The sequence below is a fragment of the Acanthochromis polyacanthus genome, chromosome 14 (assembly GCF_021347895.1).
Source record: "Acanthochromis polyacanthus isolate Apoly-LR-REF ecotype Palm Island chromosome 14, KAUST_Apoly_ChrSc, whole genome shotgun sequence".
In the NCBI taxonomy this organism is placed as follows: domain Eukaryota; kingdom Metazoa; phylum Chordata; class Actinopteri; family Pomacentridae; genus Acanthochromis; species Acanthochromis polyacanthus.
This window is the reverse complement of record NC_067126.1, coordinates 37,655,427-37,677,138: the sequence shown is the minus strand read 5'-3', so window position 1 is coordinate 37,677,138 and position 21,712 is coordinate 37,655,427. Positions and strand designations below refer to the sequence as shown.

Sequence of the window (21,712 nt, the reverse complement as noted above, 5' to 3'; positions counted from 1 at the left end):
ACCCTCTGGGTGACTGTAAAGAGCAAAAATGACAGAGAAGACATCAATCACAAATTATGAATTTGTAAAACTATAAATTTGAAATAATTTCTGGACCATAACAAGTTGTTTTGATCATAAAGTAAAATACTAGATTGCTCATTGTTTTTTTGTCATTTAGTGTCTAATTTTTTGTAATATTTTGTCTTGTTTTGTTGTTTTTTGTCTTTTTCTATGTCATTTGTCTCATATTTTTATTGTTTTGTGTTTCCTTTTTGTAATATTTTGTCTTGTTTTTATTGTTTTGGTCTGTTTTTGTCTTTTTTTTATGTCATTTGTCTCATGTTTGTTGTTTTGTGTTTCCTTTTTGTAATATTTTGTCTTGTTTTTATTGTTTTTGGTCTGTTTTCGTCTTTTTTTATGTCATTTGTCTCATGTTTGTTGTTTTGTGTTTCCTTTTTGTAATATTTTGTCTTGTTTTTATTGTTTTTGGTCTGTTTTTGTCTTTTTTTATGTCATTTGTCTCATGTTTTTGTTGTTTTGTGTTTCCTTTTTGTAATATTTTGTCTTGTTTTTATTGTTTTTGGTCTGTTTTTGTCTTTTTTTATGTCATTTGTCTCATGTTTTTGTTGTTTTGTGTTTCCTTTTTGTAATATTTTGTCTTGTTTTTATTGTTTTTGGTCTGTTTTTGTCTTTTTTATGTCATTTGTCTCATGTTTTGTTGTTTTGTGTTTCCTTTTTGTAATATTTGTCTTGTTTTTATTGTTTTTGGTCTGTTTTTGTCTTTTTTATGTTGTTTGTCTCATATTTTTGTTGTTTTGTGTTTCCTTTTTGTCTCGCTTGTGTTTTTGTCTCATTTTTGCATTTTGTGTTTTGTCTTATTCGCTGTTTTGTGCACAGTTTTTGTCGTTTTGTGGTCTTTTTTTGTCTCGCTTGTGTGGTTTGTCTACTTTTTGTCACTTTTTTTCTCGCTTTTGTTATTTTTTTGTCTTGTTTGGGTCGTTTGTGTAATTTTTTTGTCATATTTTTGTCTTTTGGACATTTTTTGTCCCTTTGCAACTTTTTGTCGAATTTTTTGTTTTGTTTCATGTCGTTTGTTTCATATTTTGCTATTTTTTTTCCTCGCTTTTGTCATTTTGTGCCTCATTTTTGTGATATTTTGTCTTGTTTTTGTTGTTTTTTTTGTCTGACTTTAGTAAAACACTGTTATTCAGTTCCAGATACCTGTGATTTAAATTTGTAGTTGTGGTTATTTTCTGTTTTGCTCTATGGTATATCTCTATCATGGAGTATTATTATTTCTAAGGCTGAATATTTCCACATTCATTTTTGACCTTAATTTCTCACCATATCACCTCGTAGAATAAGTAGAACATTTAAGTGACAAAAATCTGTCTGATTTAGGCATGTGGTTTCACTTTTTCTGGCTTTTTTTCTGTGTTTGTCTGCCATTAAAATGATTAAAATCTAATGTGACTCCTCCTTCTGCTCCCACAGTCACCCAAAGTGCGCCCTTATTCTGCGATGGACGGCGTCCCTTTCTTCCTCAGCAGAGTTAAACCTGAACCCCCAGAAGACCTGCTCGCCCACGACCTGCACTTCCACACACAGACCGAGCCGGTCGACCTGTCAATCAACAAACCCCGCCCCTCCTCCTTCTCCTCCTCATCCGCCGCCCCCACCGCGACCTCATCATCATCCCCCTCAGATCCGCCTTCTCCCCGTCTTCGTTATCGTCGTCATCCTCCTCCTCCTCCTCTCCGTCGGTTATCACCTCAGCCTCATCGGTGCTCACGCCAGGCCCTCTGGTCGCCCCTGGAACCGGGGTGAGAGGTCAGCCGTATTTGCACATTCTGCACTCTGTGCCGCCGCCTCCATCCAGCCCTCTGAGCCTGCAGGGAGCAACGAAGCTGGCCAGCCATGTTCACCGAATCCCAGTTGTGGTACAGTCACTGCCCCTCATGTACACCACTGCCGTTCGATCACCCTCCAGCCTCAACAACGCCATCATGCTACCTCTGCTGGACGAGGCCAAAAGCCAGGGCAAAGGTGAGACGATGCTCTCAGAATTCACTCCATATTCATGAGACTGACTTTGCTCTTTGGGGATTTGTCTTAAGACATTATTTTCAGTAAGAAATGCTGTTATTTCACAGATGCCCCGGCAAACATTCATGCCCTGAGAAAGTTAAGGGAAATGATGATGCAACTGTGCTCCTGTCTTATGATTATATTCATGTTTTTAGCAAAATTAGCAGTCTGATGTGTCTACTAAGGAGCTGTACCTCCCAATTTTAAGACACTTTTTTGAAAAATATCAATTAGAAGTAAATTTTCTCTCATAGAATGATCATCTCAATCAAAACAATCGGATGTTTCAGTCACGCAATTAAACAGTACTCTTTCTAATGTGTGTATGAAAGCCTCTAAAAGGAGTCTCCACAAAAGTTTAAGTGGGCATCATTACAGAAAATTAGCGAATGTCTTGTTTGGCTGTTTGTGGGTTGAAATCTAGCGATAAACCTGGCAGGTATTAAGCAGTGAAGAGCTCACAGCTGCAACACCTGTGTGATCTCAATGACAAACTGTGATGCCCAGATGTTCTGCAGTGTTTTTCGTAAAAAACAACTTCCAGACACCCCGCTGTGCAGCCTGACAGAGTGCATGTTTGCAGAGATGACCCCGCCGGCAAAAAATGTTGCCGCTTCAGAGTGAGTTTAAGGTTCACAGATTGAATGCATTTCCCATCTTTAATAGCCTCCAGTGCAGGTACCTTTCCCTCTGTCGAGGAGCAAACATCTGAGGTAGTTTGAGCGTTAGAGCTCTCTGGCCTCGCCTTGACTGTGTTATTGGTTTTCTCTCTGGGTGTGGTTTTACTGCCAACCACTGGAAGAGAGCCTACAGTAGGTGTTTCTGTCCAAGTCTGAGCTGTACACAGGGCAACTGTTGGCCGTAAAAGAGGTTGCTTCTTGTCACTCCCTGCAGAACGGATCGACACATTTAGACTTGCACTCAGACCTGTGCACGTACTGTACATGCGAACAGGCACAAACAGGGATGTGTAATTAGAGCATGTGCTCAGAGAGACACTTGGCCGGCTGGGCGGGGTGGTCCTCAGAGATGGGCGTTTTAAATGCTGGGATGTCTGCTCCCGAGGAGAGGAGAGGGAAGAAGGAAGGACAGGAAAAACAAGACTTGCATAAGAGGGTGTGGATGGATATTGAAGATGGGTGGCACTTAAACAAACACATGCACGCACATATGCACGGTCCAACATCAGCTCTGAAGGCACTGAGCACAAAGGAGACAGGGTGAATGAGTGCTGGGTGTGGTGGATGCAGTTACTTTTAATGAGAGAGCAACCAGTCGACAAACAGAACGTTTTGCTATTTATTGCGCTTCATGCAACGTTTCCATGAAAATTCCCAAGTCAAATAAAAACAATGAAGCGCTGCAAGATATCATGTTTCGGCATGAGATGTTTTGTTTTTGGTGCTTCCTAATCTGGAGTTTTCACTCTCAGGTGTGACTACTAAACGAATAAGTTGTTGACATTAGACCCAAACCCAAACTAAATCCCCCTGAGAAGTTTAATGTGGTTTATTGAAGTTCTCGACATGGATGCGAAAACACTTGCATGGACACACACATCCCCGCTCCCATGTGAACACACACACACACACACACACACAAACAGGTTGGCCATCCTCTTTAAGAGAGGGCGGGTACCCTTTCTTTCACTGCTGTCTCCCTGTCTCCGGCAGGAGGTTGCCATGGAAACAGGGCTTGACTGGAAACAACAGGAGAGAAAGAAAGAAATCCGGTGCTCTGCCCACCTCTCCACCACTCCTCCTTTGTGTCCCTCGTTCAAAATACCCCCTTTTTTTCCAACACACGATGCATTTCTAGCTAATTACAGGTTTTCCATAGGGTGGGCGAGCTGGTGACCACTCTGCATGTCTTAGTCTACGACAACAGTAGAAACCTTTAAAAGCAAAAGCTCCAACAGAGTTCCAGCATTATTTCTGTGCCCCCTCCTCACCCCTCCTCAATAATAACACCATGTCTGCTCCTAACTCTAGACCATTATTATGGGCCATTATGGCCACAGTCTCAGCTGAGAGGGCAGAGGAGGTGAAGTCCTGATGGCTCGTAAAAGCACCCAGCATACAGTAGACAAAGATGCTGCACATCTCAGTGGAAATTGCCGTATGTCTCAATATATTCTGTGTTTGTGATAATTTCATCTCCAGAAACAAGAGCAGTCATTAGAACATCTCAGCCATATTGGTCCCATGTTGTATATTCTTTATTGTCTTTTCTTTTAAATGTTGCCCCGGCTAATTTGTGTTTATTTTCACGCTATAGATTTCCAGCACCTTTTCTCTGACAAGCAGTCTCCAGCAGGTCTTTGTTTTTTTTTTGACATCCATTTCTTGAGTTATCCAGGATGTTCGCAGCCTGTGTCCATGGAGACAGCAAGGACAGAATGGCTTCAGGCTCTGGCAATATATCCAATGAGTTGTCCAAGGGAGAAGTTGTCACAACTTGTGTAATGGATGTAACTTTGCTGTGCAGCTCAAGAGACCACTGAGCTCAGCGGCTCAGAGGGTCGTGGTTCAGAAACATGCCGGACAGTCAAACCTTTAGCATGTTTTTCTTTCTTTTCTTGGTTACTGTGCAAAATAGAGGAATCAGGTGCAAAAAGTCTTGCTTGCTCATTTTTGGGAATTTCCAAAAAACAATTCTGCATTCAGTCGATGTGTTTTGTGATTACTTAAGGCATTTTACTGTGAATGTTTTGTTGCTACTGTGAATATTATTCTCCGTCATGTGGGGGGAACTGATGCACTCATGCATGCACATGTACTTACAAGTTGGACATATCCAGTATTCACATAAACACGCACAACAACAAATGTTCCCACACGCTGCTCAGAGACTGCAGTCAAACAGCACTCCACCCAGATTCTTATCTCGATGGTTGGACGCATAAAAACTACGTGTGCTCCTGTGCATGTGTGTCCTTTTTCATGCTTTTCTCTGAGTGTGCAGCTATTGTGTACCCTGTTTGGAAAATACAAGTTTTGAGGCCATTTTGCAGATTAATTGGATAAAAGATTGATATATGATTGCTTCATTACAATTGGAAACACTTACCAATGCACACCATGTGATATGCCTTATAAGTTTACAGCTCCAGTGTCATGTGTCTGACTCCCGTGTCTCTGTACCATCCTCGCAGCACACACGGACCCCAACGGCCTGTCGCCAAGGCAGATCAAGAGTGACAGCGACGACGACGACCTGCCAAACGTGACCTTGGACAGTGTTAATGAGACCGGCTCCACTGCGCTGTCTATAGCTCGCGCCGTACAAGAGTGAGTACCTCGGTGTTTGCAAACCTCCACGCTGACTTTTTTCTGTTTAAGTGATTCTAAAAGCTTTTAAAAATATGCATCACTCTCCAGAACTGTAAGTTTTGGTTCAGGCTTCTGGCAGGAAAGCTCCTTATTGGTGTTAAATTTGGTGAGATGGAAGTTTCAGTTTGTTCTACTGTGAAAGGGAGTTTTTGCAAACTAACCTCCCTTCCATTATTACTCATCCAAATAGTAAATAATTACACTATAGTGTGGCTGTTCACATCTTGCAGTTACTCAGCAACCACATGGAGAAAAACCTGAAAGGGGTTTTAAAATATCACTGCTCTTAGAAGGTGAATAGACGCTATTTTTTAGTATATCTTTGGAAATGTGCAGATCTCTACTCAGAGGATTTCTTCAATGGTTGTAGTCTGGGCTCATGATTCTAAGTTTTTCCTTTTGCTGTGAGTCACTGTTTGTGAAACTAGTGAGGTTTCCAGCCTTTACATTTTAAAAGTAAAGAACAGTTACAGCAGACTGAAATGTTTCCCCTATTCCCCAGGCAGGAGTATTGATATCAAACCCATTGTAAAGCTTCACATTGTGCATTTCTGTGGTTTTGTAACTGCTCTTCCACATTTGGCTGTTTCTGTGTGGGCGTGCATCTATATGCCTCTATGCATATGGCTCAGACATACTTAATGCCCTGTTCGGCCTACAGACGTCAACTCCTGTGGTGCCAGCCCATCTGTGTGGAAATGAAAAAGACTTCCTCAACAGTGGATGACAGCATATAGTGGTCTGATCAGGAGAAAGGAAATCAGATGCAGAGAAACATTTGGTTCGGCCCTACCCTCCTTGTCTGCTGCCCATAAAGCCAGAACAGTCGTAACTACCAGCCTGGCCAGACTCAAGTTTATACCCATAGGACTGTTATTTAGACTAACTGTAAGGAAAGTATTCCAGGACTGTGTGAGAATCCTGTTAATGATGCCACGGCATTAAGCAGGCTGAGGCTGGTGGTGGCACAAGTCGCTGTGTTTTGGTGCTAATTCTGCAGCTTATAGTGGTTGACATTGTGTACAAGGCGTCGTATTGTTTGTTTGTGCGCTGTTGGCTGTGTGAACATCCACGGTAATTAAACCAAATGAGATGTTGTAGTGCTCAACACATATGGCAAAAAGCTAGATGTGTTGCTTCTCTTATGCAGCAGCAGAAGTAGAGGTTGTATGTTTCAAACACACGCGCACTCGGTGGAAGACTCAGGTTTCGGTGCAGGTTATTGAAAGGGACAGGCGTGCCCCTGAGTGCCACACGTGGGCACCGAGTGGTCAGAGGAGAACAGAGGTTGGCAGGGCCCAACCTTTCACTGCCCAAGCTTTCACTATGGAGATAAATCACCAGCCAGGCTTAGCTATGCCCTGCCAGGGTCTGCCCACACACTCACTTCTCTGTGTGCAAAGTGCAGACTGTGCTGTGTGGAAAGTGTGCGTGCGAAAAACTATGTGTGCGCGCCTGCAAGTATTAATCCGCCGGTGTGTGTGTGTGTGTGTGTGTTTGTACTGTATGCATGCACGTGTTTCTGCGCAGTGGACAGAACAGCTGGTTCCAGAAGGAGGTCAGCCATTGTCAACAGGAACACAGACTTGCATGTTTGTCTGTGAAAAACAAAGCAGTCTGTAGTCTTCTTGAGTTACACGCCGGTTTGGCCGCAGAGAGGAAGAATGTGCGTTCTGTATTGACACAACACATGCACTCTATGGACATCTGCACTGCAACAGAAGCCGACTTATGAACATATCAGTGCACCGTGTTGCTATATTCCTTTTCTTTTCATTTAAATGTGTACACTGCGAGTGTGGAGGGAAAAAAAAAAGGGAAAGCTTTATATAATTTGGCACCGCATTTACACAAGCAGTCATCCAGTGAGCATCAGAGAGGAGAAGGGCGGAGGATGGGAGTGCCTGCAGCCTCCAATCCAGGTATCCATATATAAATAAATGAGTGAAAGGAGAGAGTTAGAGTGTGTGTGTGTGTGTGTGTGTGTGTGTGTGTGTGTGTGTGTGTGTGTGTGTGTGTGTGTGTGTGTGTGTGTGTGTGTGTGTGTGTGTGTGTGTGTGTGTGTGTGTGTGTGTGTGTGTGTCATGTGCTTCTTGGGCAGCCTCCTCCATATTCATGCGTTTCCCTGGGGACCGGTGGATAGGCTATTGTGGGAGAGTGCGGGTGAGAGAGAGGAAGACAGAGAGAGAGAGGTGTGTGTTTTTGTGTATGTATAGGTGTGTGTGCTGGGGGCAGGGGCTGGTGTTGGAAGGGTTTGTCTCTGCTGAAGTCTGGCCGGTCCCCAAGGAGCCGGGGGCACGGAGTAGAGCAGGTGGAGGGAGGGGAGGCGGGTGAGGTGGGGGGCAGTATCCTCGGACAGGTACAGGAATGCCCAGTGGGCAGTCTTCCAGAGCACACACAACCTCACACACTCGCTTTCCTGTTTTCTTGATAATTCCAAGTATTACTGAGCAGCCGGTGTTGTTGCTGCTGCTGCTGCGTCGTAGCTGATGTTATGACCCCGCTGCCGCTGAGAAGTCAGAAAAAAATGTACTCTGTTTGTTTTGTGGGAAATCCCCGTTACAGGTGACACAGATTTACTCCCCCCTCCACCTCACCCACCACCACCACCGCTTCGTTCTTGACGGGAAAAAGAGAGGATCAAAAAAATGAAAACTAAGAAAATAAAAAAAAAAAGGGGAAACAAAAGGAGCTAAAAGAGAAGTCTGTTTGAAATCGGCCTGAACTTCCCTTTTCTCAGTGCTACTTTGGGAAACACAACCAGACACATTCATACAGCCATACTGCTGCGGTGACTCAGGGTTCAAGGCAGAGCGAGTCTGCCTGTGGGCTTTAAAGAGAAAATACAACAAATGTATTGTCATACAGCAGCTACGATATAGCAGAGACAAGCTTAAAAGGCCTGTGGAGACGCTGTGTTCACTGTTCTCTGTGGACTTTATTCCATTTCTTTCTTGACACAACAATTAAAGCTGAAACTTTAACAAAAGGATAACCCTTAAATTGAACCTTTCTGTCACAGTTATTCACAGGAATATTTTAAGTGTGAGCCACTTGATCTTTACATGCACCTTGCAGATTTTGTAAACAGCTGTGTTGTGTTAGCGCACTGAACTTTAGCTATGTATTTTGCACGTACAGTTAGACTGATGATATAAATAGCGACTTTCGCTGCTCGTAGCATCTTCAGAGATGAGCAGAATACACGAGTGGCTGTGGAATTTTCTCAACCGGTGGGGAAGCGTGAGGATGTGCAGAGATGTTCTGCATGACATCAGCAACATGGCGGATCATAAAGCAGATTACAGCTAATAGTCATTTTCATTCACACGTTATTCTTTGGTGAATAATAATGAAAATTCTCAGGTTTCCGAAGGCTGAAGTGACATTTTCACATGCAAAATCATGACCAACAATCCAAAGCACAGCACAGAAAGTACAGTAATACATTTAAATAAAGAAAGAAATAACAAATAAAGTAAGAATTTATGTGTTTAACCTTAAGCTGTATGGGCCCGAATACGGGCCCGCTGAAGTTTATCTGCAAAAGCATTTTAGCTGCAAACGCGATGATAGAAACACTATACATCCATGGAAAGCTTAGATTCTCATGAATCTGCCGGTATCAACCATTTTCAGATGTGATTACCACAGCGGGTAATATAAACACATTTCTCCAACAAACAACAAAACATTTAAAGGGCAGACCTCACCTTTGGACGCTCTATTACTGGTCAACGATGAAAATAATCCACAAAAACCGGCCATAATCCAAGAGTAGTCATCCAGACAATACTAGCAAGTATCATATTTTGTCCAAAACATGTCTTGAAATAAGTAAATAATCCACAAATAGCTCGGCTCCGTGCGCGTCCACGCGGCGCATGGTGGCGCTGCGCGTTCCATATTCACTGTATTTCTGTCCATATTTTTATGAAGCATACACATATCCACGCGGTCTTGGACTCAAAATGGCGACTGAAGTCTCAGCTTTCGATTCCAACCGCATTTCAACCAATCAAGTGAGTCATCGCTGCCTCCGAAGCCGGAACAGCCAATCGTTGCCGAGACTGATGGATCCGGACTTACCTCTTTTCGTCAGTAAATTCTGAGCAAATCACGTCGGAGGAAACGTTTGACTGACAGGCCATGTAGCCAATGAGCTGCTGAATAGCCAAGAGGCCTCTTTTGGCGGCCCTGTGTGATTTTTTTCACATGGCTGCGGGCAGCAGCTGCAGCCTCTGTCTGTGTCCCTCTGTGCCTCTGATACTGATCAAGATCCACACTGAAGCTTATCTGAAGTAATTTTTTGACTTTTTTATGAGTTTTTTGAGTGAAAATAATGTGAAAACGGGCTGAAAAACGAACATATACCATTTTTGCCCAGGGTGTACAGAGGGTGTCCAAAATTGACAGCGCCGGGGCATAGCAGTACAAATACATGTGTGAAACACTCATTTCTTGTAGTATTGCTCTGAAATTTTGACCTGAACTATGTAAGACCCCAGGCTGTTGCCTTTTTGTGTTTCAAGCTCTCACAGTGCTGCCACACTTATTTTCAGGTGTTTTATTAGGGAAAAAATTTAGGCGAGAATAAAATTCATCCTAATTCTGTGTCTTCCAACATAAAATGCTCCGTGCCAGTAGCACCTAGAGTAATTCTGACTGCACTGGGGGAAAATCCAGGTTGTCAGCTTTCAAAGGACACCTCAACCATGCCTGTACTCCAAACAGTTCAAGAACAGCATTCAATTTACTTTCTGTACATCTTCAGTAGAAATTTCAGGCGAAAATTGACTGAAGCTTATAGAAATTATTAAAATTTAAAGAAATGCATTTCTTCTTCATTGCTCTTGATCGGTGACTTTTCTGAAAAAGCATTTTCTGCCGCTCACAAATTGACTGATTGGATAATTCTTCCAACTTATCTTGTATGCCTTCAAGCTGTCAATACCTTAGAGTTCAATTTTACGATTTTATTGCCGTATTTCACTGCTCAGTGCTGTTTTATTCTTTAACACTTCTAGTTATATTTCATTTATTCATGCTGAGTTCTGTTATTTCTCTATTGTGGCCTGATATCCTCACAGGGATCATTAAAGTGTCATCTTAATAGGCTTAGAAGTTTGTCACAGTTTACCAGTGTTTCTGCCCTTCTGCGAGGAATAGAGAGTTTCTCACTTTCCTCACTTTTTTGTTCATGAATGCCCAAAAGTCCATAAAAACGCCTAATTAAATAAAGCAGAAATCTGTCACTGAGCTCTTGAAACGGAGCAGCGGCGATGACAGACGAATCGCCGCCGGTGGAAAAGCAGTGAATTGAATTTATGATTGTTGCTTGTTCTTTGTTTTAGAGGCTCTTGTAGTCAGACCTTCCTAAATTATATCATAATCATGAAGTCACTTGGTCGGATGAAGTCAGAATGTAAACATCCGCCTCATCTGCTCGCTGCCTGAGCTCAGAGTCTTTCCACTGGCTCTCCTCCTTCGCTTTCCTCCGCACGCAGAGGCCAGCATTATCTCAGACGCCCGATGCTCGTCCACATTACTCCGTTAGATTAGAGTAATCTCATCAATCACCGCCTGAATCCCCCGCTTTGTCTTAACGCTCGATTTTGACATCACGACGCAGCGAGAGGGGAGAGTTTGAAACGAGAGGGGAGCTGGAGTTCACTTCATATCTGACCCGTGTGCTCATTTCCTGTACAGCTTCAGATTGGCAGGAAGCCAAGAGTAACAGGTGATCTGTATGTATGTATGTATGTGTGTGTTGTCTTCTGTGTTTCTGTGTGTTTGTGTAGCTGATTGTACACCGCCTGACGAATCGAGCTTTGGTGAGCGACACTTAGACAGGAAGTGGGTTGAGTGTGGTGAAGACAGTTCACTGGAGGGTCTGTCTGGCAAAAAACCCTCCAACATGACTGCAGCTCTTCCTCCTCCTCCTCCTCCTTCCTCTTTCTTTTCCCCTTTTACCTGTTTCTCACTGCCCACACCAGAGACTCCACGGCTGCTGACAGAGCCCCATTAAATAAATCCCACAGATATTCCTCCTCCCCTTTAGTCAACAGAGATCCTCTTGTTTTCTGCCGTCGTATCTCCCTTTTCTTGCCAATTTGCTGGGTGTGTGCAGCAGTCATGTGTTTAGGTGCACCGTCAACTAGCCCAGGGTGAGGCATGAACTACTCGACCCGCTACCACAAGCCTTTCTTTTAGTTTGTGTGCAGCGTTATATTTAAAAAGAGTGATGCAAATTTAGATTAACCGCAGATACGATGCTGCTCTGCATAGAAACACACACAGATGCATACAGTGAGCTGCAGGGCTTCACTCAGAGAAGTGACAAATGATGTTATCAACAGTGATATCGACTACTTATTGGAGAAGGAAATGCCATGCCAGAAATGTATCGATGACAGAAATCATTCAGGAGCCGTTAACCTCAGTGGGACGCATTGAGAAATAAAACTCCGTCATCCCTCCACTGTTGATTAATGAAAGTAGCGGAGGCAGAAGAATACCAGCTTCCTTACCTCATCTGTGTCCTCAGAGGAACTCAACAGCAGAGTTGCACTGCCATCTTCTGGCAAAGCTGCTGTTCTGCCGCCTCACAGAGTAATAATCTGTGTGTACAGTCTGGTGACCTTTTACAGTTTTCTCATTTTGCGTTTAGAGTTGCAGTAATCAAGCAATCAGCACACTTATAAGTTGATTTATTTTTAGGAAATTACTATTTTAACCAACACAAATTAACGTGATATTTGATGTATCGTATTGGATAGCAATTATTCAGTTTTTTTCCCCATATTTTTCTATATAGTGTTCACTTTTTCACAACTTTTTACAGTTAATCTGCAATACAAAATGCAATTAAGTGGCTAAAAACTCAGGAGAGACCTTTTTGGTACATATTCTATTCTATTCTAGCATCATTTTTGCATTGTGAGTGGTTTTGAAGTAGTTTTTCTACTTTATGACTATGTTAATTGTTTGCCATACATTTACACTATTAACTAAATATCTAAAACAAAACCAAGGCTTTACTGCCCGGATTATGCTGTGTTACATTGTACTGTATGTTAAATATCTCAGAAATTAGTCCCTCAATAGGTTTTCTTTCCCAAAAGTACCATAAACTATTATTTTCCTATGACCCATTATACACCCCCTGCCAAAAGTTTTGAGACGGGTTGTCATTCATTTGAATGAGAACCCGTCTCAAAACTTTTGACAGGGGGTGTACTTTTCCAAACCTCCGTTCTGCAGAATTACTATTCAGATCGGGTTTGGAGCACAGTGATGTCAGGCAAAGTCACCGTCACACTCTAATAATGCTTTTGTGTTGCTTCTTATTGTCCCTCTTGCAGTTCCATGTCCCCGTTCAGTATTGACAGCATACGGCGCCCCCGGAGGTCAGAGTCGCCCGATTCCAAAAAGAGAAGAATCCACAGATGTGACTTTGAGGGCTGCAATAAGGTGTACACCAAAAGCTCACATTTAAAAGCACACAGGAGGACGCACACAGGTCAGTGTGTGTGCGTGTTTATGTGCTGTAATTTTATTTTTTGCTAACAGTTTGATGTCCGCTCAAGTCTAAGTGGGATGACATTTGCATTTTGCAGAAAGTCACACTCTTTGTTTCTGTTGCCCGCCACCGGCTTGCAAATTTGTAGCCCGGGTCATGTTGTGCTGAGGCCGCACAGAAAAGCACTTTAGAGCCGGAGTCACTTTGAAGAACTTTGAATGCCAAAACGAGACTGAGACCAGGGGAGTGTGAAAAACAAACCAAAAAGCAAGGAAAGGACGGTGAAGGGCACAGAATCCATTTCGAACGCAAAAAATAAACACTCAAAGATCAAGTGAACTGACCGTACATGCTCAGCGGTCTGCAGACACTTTCTCATAGGGATTTTCTCCGTACACCAATGTGTAATATACAGATTTCTATACATCATGAGTGGAAGAAAAAGTCCAATTATGCTCGGTAGAAACAATTCCTCATACTAAGAACTTTTCCTTAGAGATTAAAGGGAGCCATGGGGTAATAATCTGATCATGCCTTTAAGCCAGGGGTGTCAAGGGCCAAAACCGTCCCTCCAGAGGGTCCAATCCGGTCCTCAAAGTGTAAAAATTCCAGAGAAGACATTAAGTGCAGATTGTACATTTGTAAAACCATAAATGTAAAATAATTTGTAGACCATGACAAGTTGTTTGGATCATTAAGTAAAATACAAGATTGTTCACGGTTCTTTTGTTGTTTTGTGTCTCATTTTTGTAATATATTGTCTTGTTTTTTAGTCTTTTTTTTTTTGTCTGACTTTTGTTGCTTGTCTCATGCTTTTGTTGTTTTGGTTCTCATTTTTGTCATTTTGTGTTTGCTTTTTGTCTTGCTTGGATTGTTTTTCTATATTTTTTTTGTCGCCTTGTTTCTCGCTTTTGTTGTTTTGTGTCTCGTTTTTGTAACATTTTGTCTTCTTTTTGGTTGTTTTTTTTGTCATTTTGATCTTAAATCATTGTTCTTATGTTGTTTTGTTTCTCATTTTTGGAATATTTTGTCTATTTTTTGTCTGACAAAAATGTTTTTTGCACCAAAACAAAGGAAAAATTTGGAGTTGTCGTTATTCAGAGGTTAGTACTCTCTGATTTTAGTGATCGGGCCCGCTTGAGATCAGATTGGACTGAATGTGGAACCTGAACTAAAATGACTTGACACCCCTGATCTAAACGTACTTGTACTCTGATTATGAGCAGTCACTATGACAAAAAATCACTTCTGCACATACCGCATCTGTTGAATCTCAGACACATGCAAAGAAACATCTTGATGCAATCTTATTAAGGATGAACTGTCTGTAACGCGAGTTCATTTCAGGGGAAGCGCTACTAGAATCACCACTTTCTCTAATTGTTATGGATGTAGACTGTAGTTACGACTGCCTCCAGGCCGTTCAGATGGCTCACTGTCTCCTCTAAGTAGAAGCTGTGTACTGATAGTCAACTGTATGGCAGAATATTTTAGCACCAAGCTAGAAATGATGCCTTATCAAGCATCATCAAAAGGGAAGCATATTGCCTTTATGAGTTTAGATTTAAGGTGCTGCCGTTGTGCAAAGTTATAGCATATTGTGTGAAACCAATGGCTCAGGTAATTTACCACAAATTAGGCATCGATCGGCTGATATGTTTTTTTTTTTGCTATTTATTTATTTACTGTTTAGGTATTTATCTACTTTTGTTGGGACCAATACCGATGCTGATATTGGTAATCTAGTAACCGATATTTGGAGCCGATATACACTAAATGTAGTGATTTGACAACTTGTGACGAAACCTGTCATTCGTAGTTAGACTTCTTCATTAATAAGGATGATTATAAGTGAATGTATAAAATAGAAATGGCAGCGATGAAATTAGGAGGCTCTTCTCTGGTTGTCTCCTGCAGTTACGTCTGATATTCTTCTCTATTTTCTTAATCTTTCACTGTTCGATCACTTTTATTGTCCACTATGGTCCAAATCTTAAAGCTTTCTTAATTATCGTTTTCCAGTTTTGGTTTCAGATTAATTTCCTTCTAATTTAGCCGTTAGCATGGCCTTAGCGTACAGCCAAGAGTGCAGATTTTATAAATCAGTCTGTGATATTGCAGCATTGACAACAATTGTTGCAGAAATGATGTTCACAGGGATGGATCACGCAACTCAAGCAAGTTTCACGTTTGCTAATTGATTTTCATACCAAACGAAAACTGCCATAAAACACGAGATGCTGAAAAGTGTTTAGCCTGAAGGATGGATTGATTATCAACTTGGCTGATTATCATGGCCGATATTTGGCATTTTCCGATTCTCATTATTGGTATTGACCAATTATTGATAAATTAAATGCGCTACTTCTGGTCAAGCAGCCTCCTCTCTCTGAACAAGAAATTCAATCTGTTGCCACAAACTAGAAACTTAGCTTCTCTTACAAAGGCTAAGGCTATGCTAATGGCTAGTGGCTAACTTAAAAAACAAATCAAACAAATACAGGAAAACAATAATTAATAGTGATTTAAGATCTGAACCTTAATGGTCAATAAAACTGACAAAGCAGTGAAAGATTAAGGAAATAGAGAAGAACAGCAAATTGGTCAATCTATAATTTTGGGACTTTTGAAGTCCATGGGAAATATCTTGCATAAAAAAAAACCAAAACTAATGCTTTTCTGTTGATTATGATCACGTCTTTACGAATTCCATAATTATTTATTATGGAAACAATCGATTATTAATAAAAAATGACTGGATATCACTAAAATGTCAACTAAATAACTGTCCAATTTAATACCAACCACCTTCTAATGAGCTAAACAATAATAAAATGAGCTGATTCAGAAATAGTTTGGATTGTGTTCTTTTTATTAAGTTGAGAGAATCATGACAGATATTTGTTTTTTGGCAATATATCAAATTTTATATTGAATATTACACATTTAATCACTTTGCACTAATTTCCCCGTTCCAAAAACACCTCTCCAGGAAGTGTGTTAATTCCAGATCACATGACCTGCTCCACATGATGTCATTTCCTCCTGAAGAAAAGAGTGGCCAGACTCCAAGGCTTTCTGACTTATTTAATATAAAGTAGTCAACAGGTTTACTACAAGATCTTAATAAATAACTTTCAATTTAAATTTTACTCAGCTGTATATATAATATTTAGAAGAATCTTTCCCTAAAAATGTCATGTAGTCATTGGTTATAGGCGGCCATGTTGGTTTTAGGCCTGAAAATAGCAAAAATGTCAACTTTGGTACAAAAAGTCCCATAATTAAATATTGACCCAGATATAACTGCAGGAGACAAACTGATCAGAATCAGTCGATCCCACATATACAGAGGACAGCGTGTTAATTTAATCACTGCTATTTCTATTTTACATATTCAGTCATAGTCATCCTTATTAATGAAGAAGTCTACAGCCATGGCCATAAGCTTGGACACAACATGACTTATGTCTGTTTTGATGTCTATTACAGAACATAACTAATATTTTTTGACAGCGCCAGTTTAATTAGTCAACAAATCAACAAGGGATATAATATTATCAATAAATTCCAACAATTGGAACAACTTTGTTCCCAAAACATAATATAGAAGAAAATAACAAAAAAAATGCAGTACTTTCACAACCGAATTTGGTAAGAATAACAAAATCACACCAAACTCTTTTGATGTTTTTTTAAATATGAAACTTAATATAGTTCTCAGGAGTTGTGTATTATCACCCAAACACTTCAGTATTTTGTGGTATTTTCTAAGATTCACATGCGTCATGGTACTTGTGTCCAAACTTATGGCCATGGCTGTAGCTATGAATGACAGGCTCTCTGATATCTCATGCTGTTAAATGGTTACATATATCAGCTAACGGGCTCTCTTGGTTACCAATAATTGGCATTGACAAAAAAAAAAAAAGGAAAACTAATTGGTAGATCTCTACTAACCTGTGTTCATAAGCAGAACATAAGCAGAGATGAAAATATGTGTGTATTTGTTACATTTCAAGTGCGTTTAATTGAAACCCACGTGTGTCAGGTATGGAGTGAGATGAACGCGTGACCCTGTGCAACCCTGTTTCCTGTCCTCCTCTGCAGGGGAAAAGCCATACAAATGCACCTGGGACGGCTGCACCTGGAAGTTCGCCCGCTCCGACGAGCTGACGAGGCATTACAGGAAACACACGGGGGTGAAGCCCTTCAAGTGTGCAGACTGTGACCGCAGCTTCTCCAGATCCGACCACTTGGCCCTGCACCGACGGAGACACATGCTGGTGTGAATCGGACACGGGGTGGCGAAGAGAGGAGAGGTCAATGGAAAGGACATGCACACACACATGCACACACATATACAGGCAGCCGGGGGAGCGGGATCTCCCTGTGAATTTTTTTTCAGCTGGCCTGGATCGCACATACTCACACACATGCACACACACACACACATACATAGATAGATGCACACACACACACTCTCATCGATGGGAAAACGTGGAGACAGTGAAGACGGATAGACGGACGAAGGTGCACAGAGCTTGCGGAGCACAAAACAGGGTCACTTCTGGATCCTCTTTGGGTTGGAAGGAACGGACGGCAGGATCTTTTATCGTCATTATTTGGAGTCTAATAGGGAACTGTCTTTTACAGCACTGTTCTTAAATGTTTCACTTTGATTTTTAAAGATAAACTCGCACTCTTTATTTGGACAAAAAAAATCTATATATAATGCAATTGCAACGTTCTCTCTTTTTTTTTGGTATCTTCCTTTTCATTATTGTTCAAACGGCTGCTTTTTTCAGCGTTCATAATGTGAAAGACCTCGTTGTAAGGAATGGATGTCCCTGCAGGAAGGAATCAGGCCCGGACTGGATCACAGGAGAGGCGTAGATGGACTGAACAGGCAGTATTGTTTGCCTCCCTGTGAGTCTGATTTGCGACCAGCAGAGGGCGCCATTTATTCACAGATGTTTTCTTTTTCTCCCCCCACTCTGGAGTCTGCTGTTAGATCTGAGGAACCCCTTATGGAAGCTAAAAGAGGGCTGGACTTTCACCTTTTATCACAGCCAGCAAGCAACATTTACTCACATAACCACGACCTGAATGGATCAACCTCATCAGCACATCGTTCTTTGCTTTATTTCGAACAATGGAAACTGCATATCATCGCACCAGCAAATACCATTAAGGATCCGCTCCCTCGGCTGGACAGACTCCCCCGAATCTCATCAGTGCTATTCTTTATGTTGAGCCTCTTGAAAGCATTTTCTTAAATACAAATCTTTGGTGGATTTTGAGCTGTGATTAGCAATCAGTCAAGTGCAATCTTAAAGGATAAATATACTTTCAGTATGGAAATGTTTTGTTTTATTGACTCTTGCTTTTTTTTTCTCTCGCCTTTTTAAAAAAAATGCCTGCTTATTGCTTCTGTTTAAAAAAATACAAACCCCTCATGTACAGTGAACTTTGAAACAATCAGAGGAGAATTTCCAGTATGTGAAGAAAAAATAGAGGCACCTTACAGACTCATGCTTTCATTCTGTCCAATCTGTTTTTATTTTTTTTTAATACATTCGACTCTTTCTTTTCCCCTCAGTTTAAAAGAAAAAAAAATGGAATTTGTGTTGTGGTTTTGCACGGCACAGCAGCACTTGACCATAAGCTGACATCGATACCGACCGAAGTGTTACAGGGATAACAGTGTGGTACCCGGTGTACAATACAGAAGAGCAATACGTTCTGAACAAAGTGACGAGGCGGAAACGTCACCCTCCTCTTTGTTCTGTTTGCTGATGTCAATTCCCGAGGAGAAGTTTCCGGCTCGGCCGACTCCTCGTTCTGTATCACGACTCCCTCTGTTACTGACTGGGCTTGTAGCTCCAATCTGGCGCGTCTCAGCTGGTGATTTGCTCCATTTTTTTGTTTGTCTCGAACACAGAAAGTCACTTGAAATGTCTTCACCTCATACCAGAGTGTTGTTAAGATTATGATTTGATTTGCCTGAGATTTGGTTCAACAAAATGCTGAAAAAACTAATGCAGGAATTGCACACATGCATACACACATAATAATATATTCTGTATTTACAGCGAGAGGACGTTTTAGATGCAGTTGCTGGCAGAAATGTCTCTCGGTGAGCATCACTTTACCTTAATCAGGAGATTCAATTAGAAATATATTTTTATAGTCCTAATAAGAGACGTCTTTGCAAGTATTTCCAGCGCTCTTTATGCCGTGTAAAAGCTTCTGACATAAACCCGGAGCATCAGGCCAACCTCGTGCTATTTGATAGTGCTGCCAAATGCATTTATTGGACACAAGCCAGTAAAAAGAAATGGTAACCTTTGTGATTATCCTACCTTGAAATCCATACACTCCCACACTAATGCACACAAAAATATTTGGATTCTCACTTTCACTCAAATAGCCAAATCCAGGAAGTAATTTTCCACACACAACCTTCGGATGTAATTAATGAATGGTAATGTATGTTATCATTATTTATGTATATTTTCTTGTGCACATGTCATTATGCCCGGTTGTATTATCATTCTTGGCAACAAAAACAAAAAAAGAAGCATATCAGCACCTTGTTTGTTTATTAGTATAATTTTATTTCAGATGTCAATTTATAAGCGAATAATCATCATCATATTTTATCATCCATATAATGTATTAGAACATTTTTATGATTGAGGGGCACTTCGTCATTGCATATAAACTCTTTTTCTTCTGTACAAAGGATCTTTTGAAATGTTGTAATATATGTGATAGTGAAGATAAAAACTTATTACAAAGTTCTACATCCTGTATATACATTGGAAAAATAGGGCTTTTGATCAGTAGATGCAGGAAATACATTTATACATGTAAAGTCTTTTTTCAGAGACTGTAATTTATCTAATTTGATATACAGTGAAATGGGGCTAATGGTATCCATCATGTAAATTATCATATGTGATGTTCTATAACAGGTTGCTTTGTTTTTTTTTTTTTTTTTTTTTTGTTTTTTTGGGGGGGGTTTGTGGTTTAAACAAGTTCATGATCAAATCATTTTTATTCCCAAGGCTGAACCAGTGTTTGCTATAACCAACAAATTATTTATATACATCGACCGTATTAAAGGTACTCGATTCCCTGTGTTGCTATTTTGCTATAACCGGACAAGAAATTCTACGGATCAAGCACATATCAACAACACATGTACTCTTGTATTCAGTATGTGATGTTGCATGCCTTAATGCACCAGTTTTTTGGAAAAAAAAAAAAAATTAATTAGACTTGAAGATGGTGTCTCCACAGGACAGGGTGTATTGTACTTCCCTTCAGCATCTCTTTCCTCGTTTTAAAGCATAATTTTGTTACGGTAACCAGGGTCAAAGTTATGCAATAATAATGAATAGTGCCTCATATCACACACTTGTAATATCAACTGCTCTGTGCAGAGTTTCGATTTCAACACGCGTTGCTCCGACTAATAAATTTCAACCGAGAAACCCAGAATTTTGGAGGACAAAAAAAAAACAAACACAAAAGCACAGACAACGTTATGCAAGTCGGACCTCTAATGTTGAACTTTGTTTTCGCACTGAGCCTTATACCATTGTGTCAAATGCAGCATCCTCCCATAACACTCTGACAGGCTGTTTATAGCACACATTATTACTTTGCTTGCAATAAGTCACCTCCTCCAAGGGGAACAAAACCGAGTTACAAAAGGCCTCTTGATGTTTCGGCTTCAGCACATCAATTCAACATAGTGATTCCATGGAAGATAATGAGGAATCGTACTCGCAGGAAAACAATCCTGTGGCCGGGATTCCAGCGGCGGTAGAGCGACGCCTTTGTTAGTGATTACTGATCTTACACTTTCTATCAGTTGGATATATATTTTACTTTCTGTGTAACATCTGCTTTTGATTTCCTGGTTTTGAAGATTTTTAAGTAGTGAAGCCAATGCCTATGTTTCAAGTTTGCTGATATTACGTACAGTAATCGTTGTTTCTGTATTTATGTAAAGTGAGTGTAGTGTAAATATATTCAGATCTTTTCATTCTTACCGTAAAAGAAGAAAAAAAAATGTGATATTGCTCAGCATTTGCTTCAAAAGGGAGATTCTGCTCATGGAATTCCACATCTGTAAAAGAAAATTTTTAATCCTGATATTTTTCAAAACTTCAAGGAAACAGGTGTCCTTTTCTTTTTTTTTTCTTTTCTTTCTTTCTGTTACACTTTTTTTTTCTTTTCTTTCCAAGAGTTGTTTAAGTATCCAGTCAGTGTTTTGCCTTTTTCTCTGTATTTTTCATATGGATGGAGCTGTGAAATTAAAATAAGTTCAAACATATACATGTATATTAATATGAATGGAGGCATGAAGGTTAATAAAGTTGCATTTTGTATGTAACAGACTGCGATGGAGCGAGTTGCTATCTATGACTGAGATGGATGGTATGTGGTTTCGATGTCACTTAGACATGTGAGCGCCGTACTCGCATTCAGTGGCATTCAGAAACCTAATCTTGGTATTAGTGAAGCCATTTTAAATCATAGCTGATGTCCAGTACAGTAGTATGCAGACAAAAAGCGCATGTGATCGACACCAAAAACCTGATTTGCCAGGTGATCCGTTCACTTCGACACACGGCCTTTGGTAGCCGAGTATCGGACGTAATTCAAACATCCAAGTAAACCGTGCTCCTCTGTGTAATTTCAAACCGCTTTGTTGTCGTCTAAAAACAACAGAGAGTATTTTAAGACCTGGTATGTTGTAACACAGCTTGAA

The 21,712-nt window shown here is 40.7% G+C and overlaps 1 protein-coding gene across 1 annotated transcript in view; it reads left to right on the top strand.

The window, feature by feature from the left end:
* Positions 1-21,338, top strand: part of klf12b (Kruppel-like factor 12b) — a 42,747-nt gene extending 21,409 nt beyond the window's left edge. Inside the window, 5 exon segments of the mRNA XM_022195227.2 lie at positions 1,477-1,684; positions 1,687-2,028; positions 5,225-5,360; positions 12,767-12,924; positions 17,035-21,338. Coding sequence (XP_022050919.2) covers positions 1,477-1,684; positions 1,687-2,028; positions 5,225-5,360; positions 12,767-12,924; positions 17,035-17,216 — 1,026 coding nt within the window. The 3' untranslated portion in view covers positions 17,217-21,338.
* Positions 21,339-21,712: the final 374 nt, after the last annotated feature.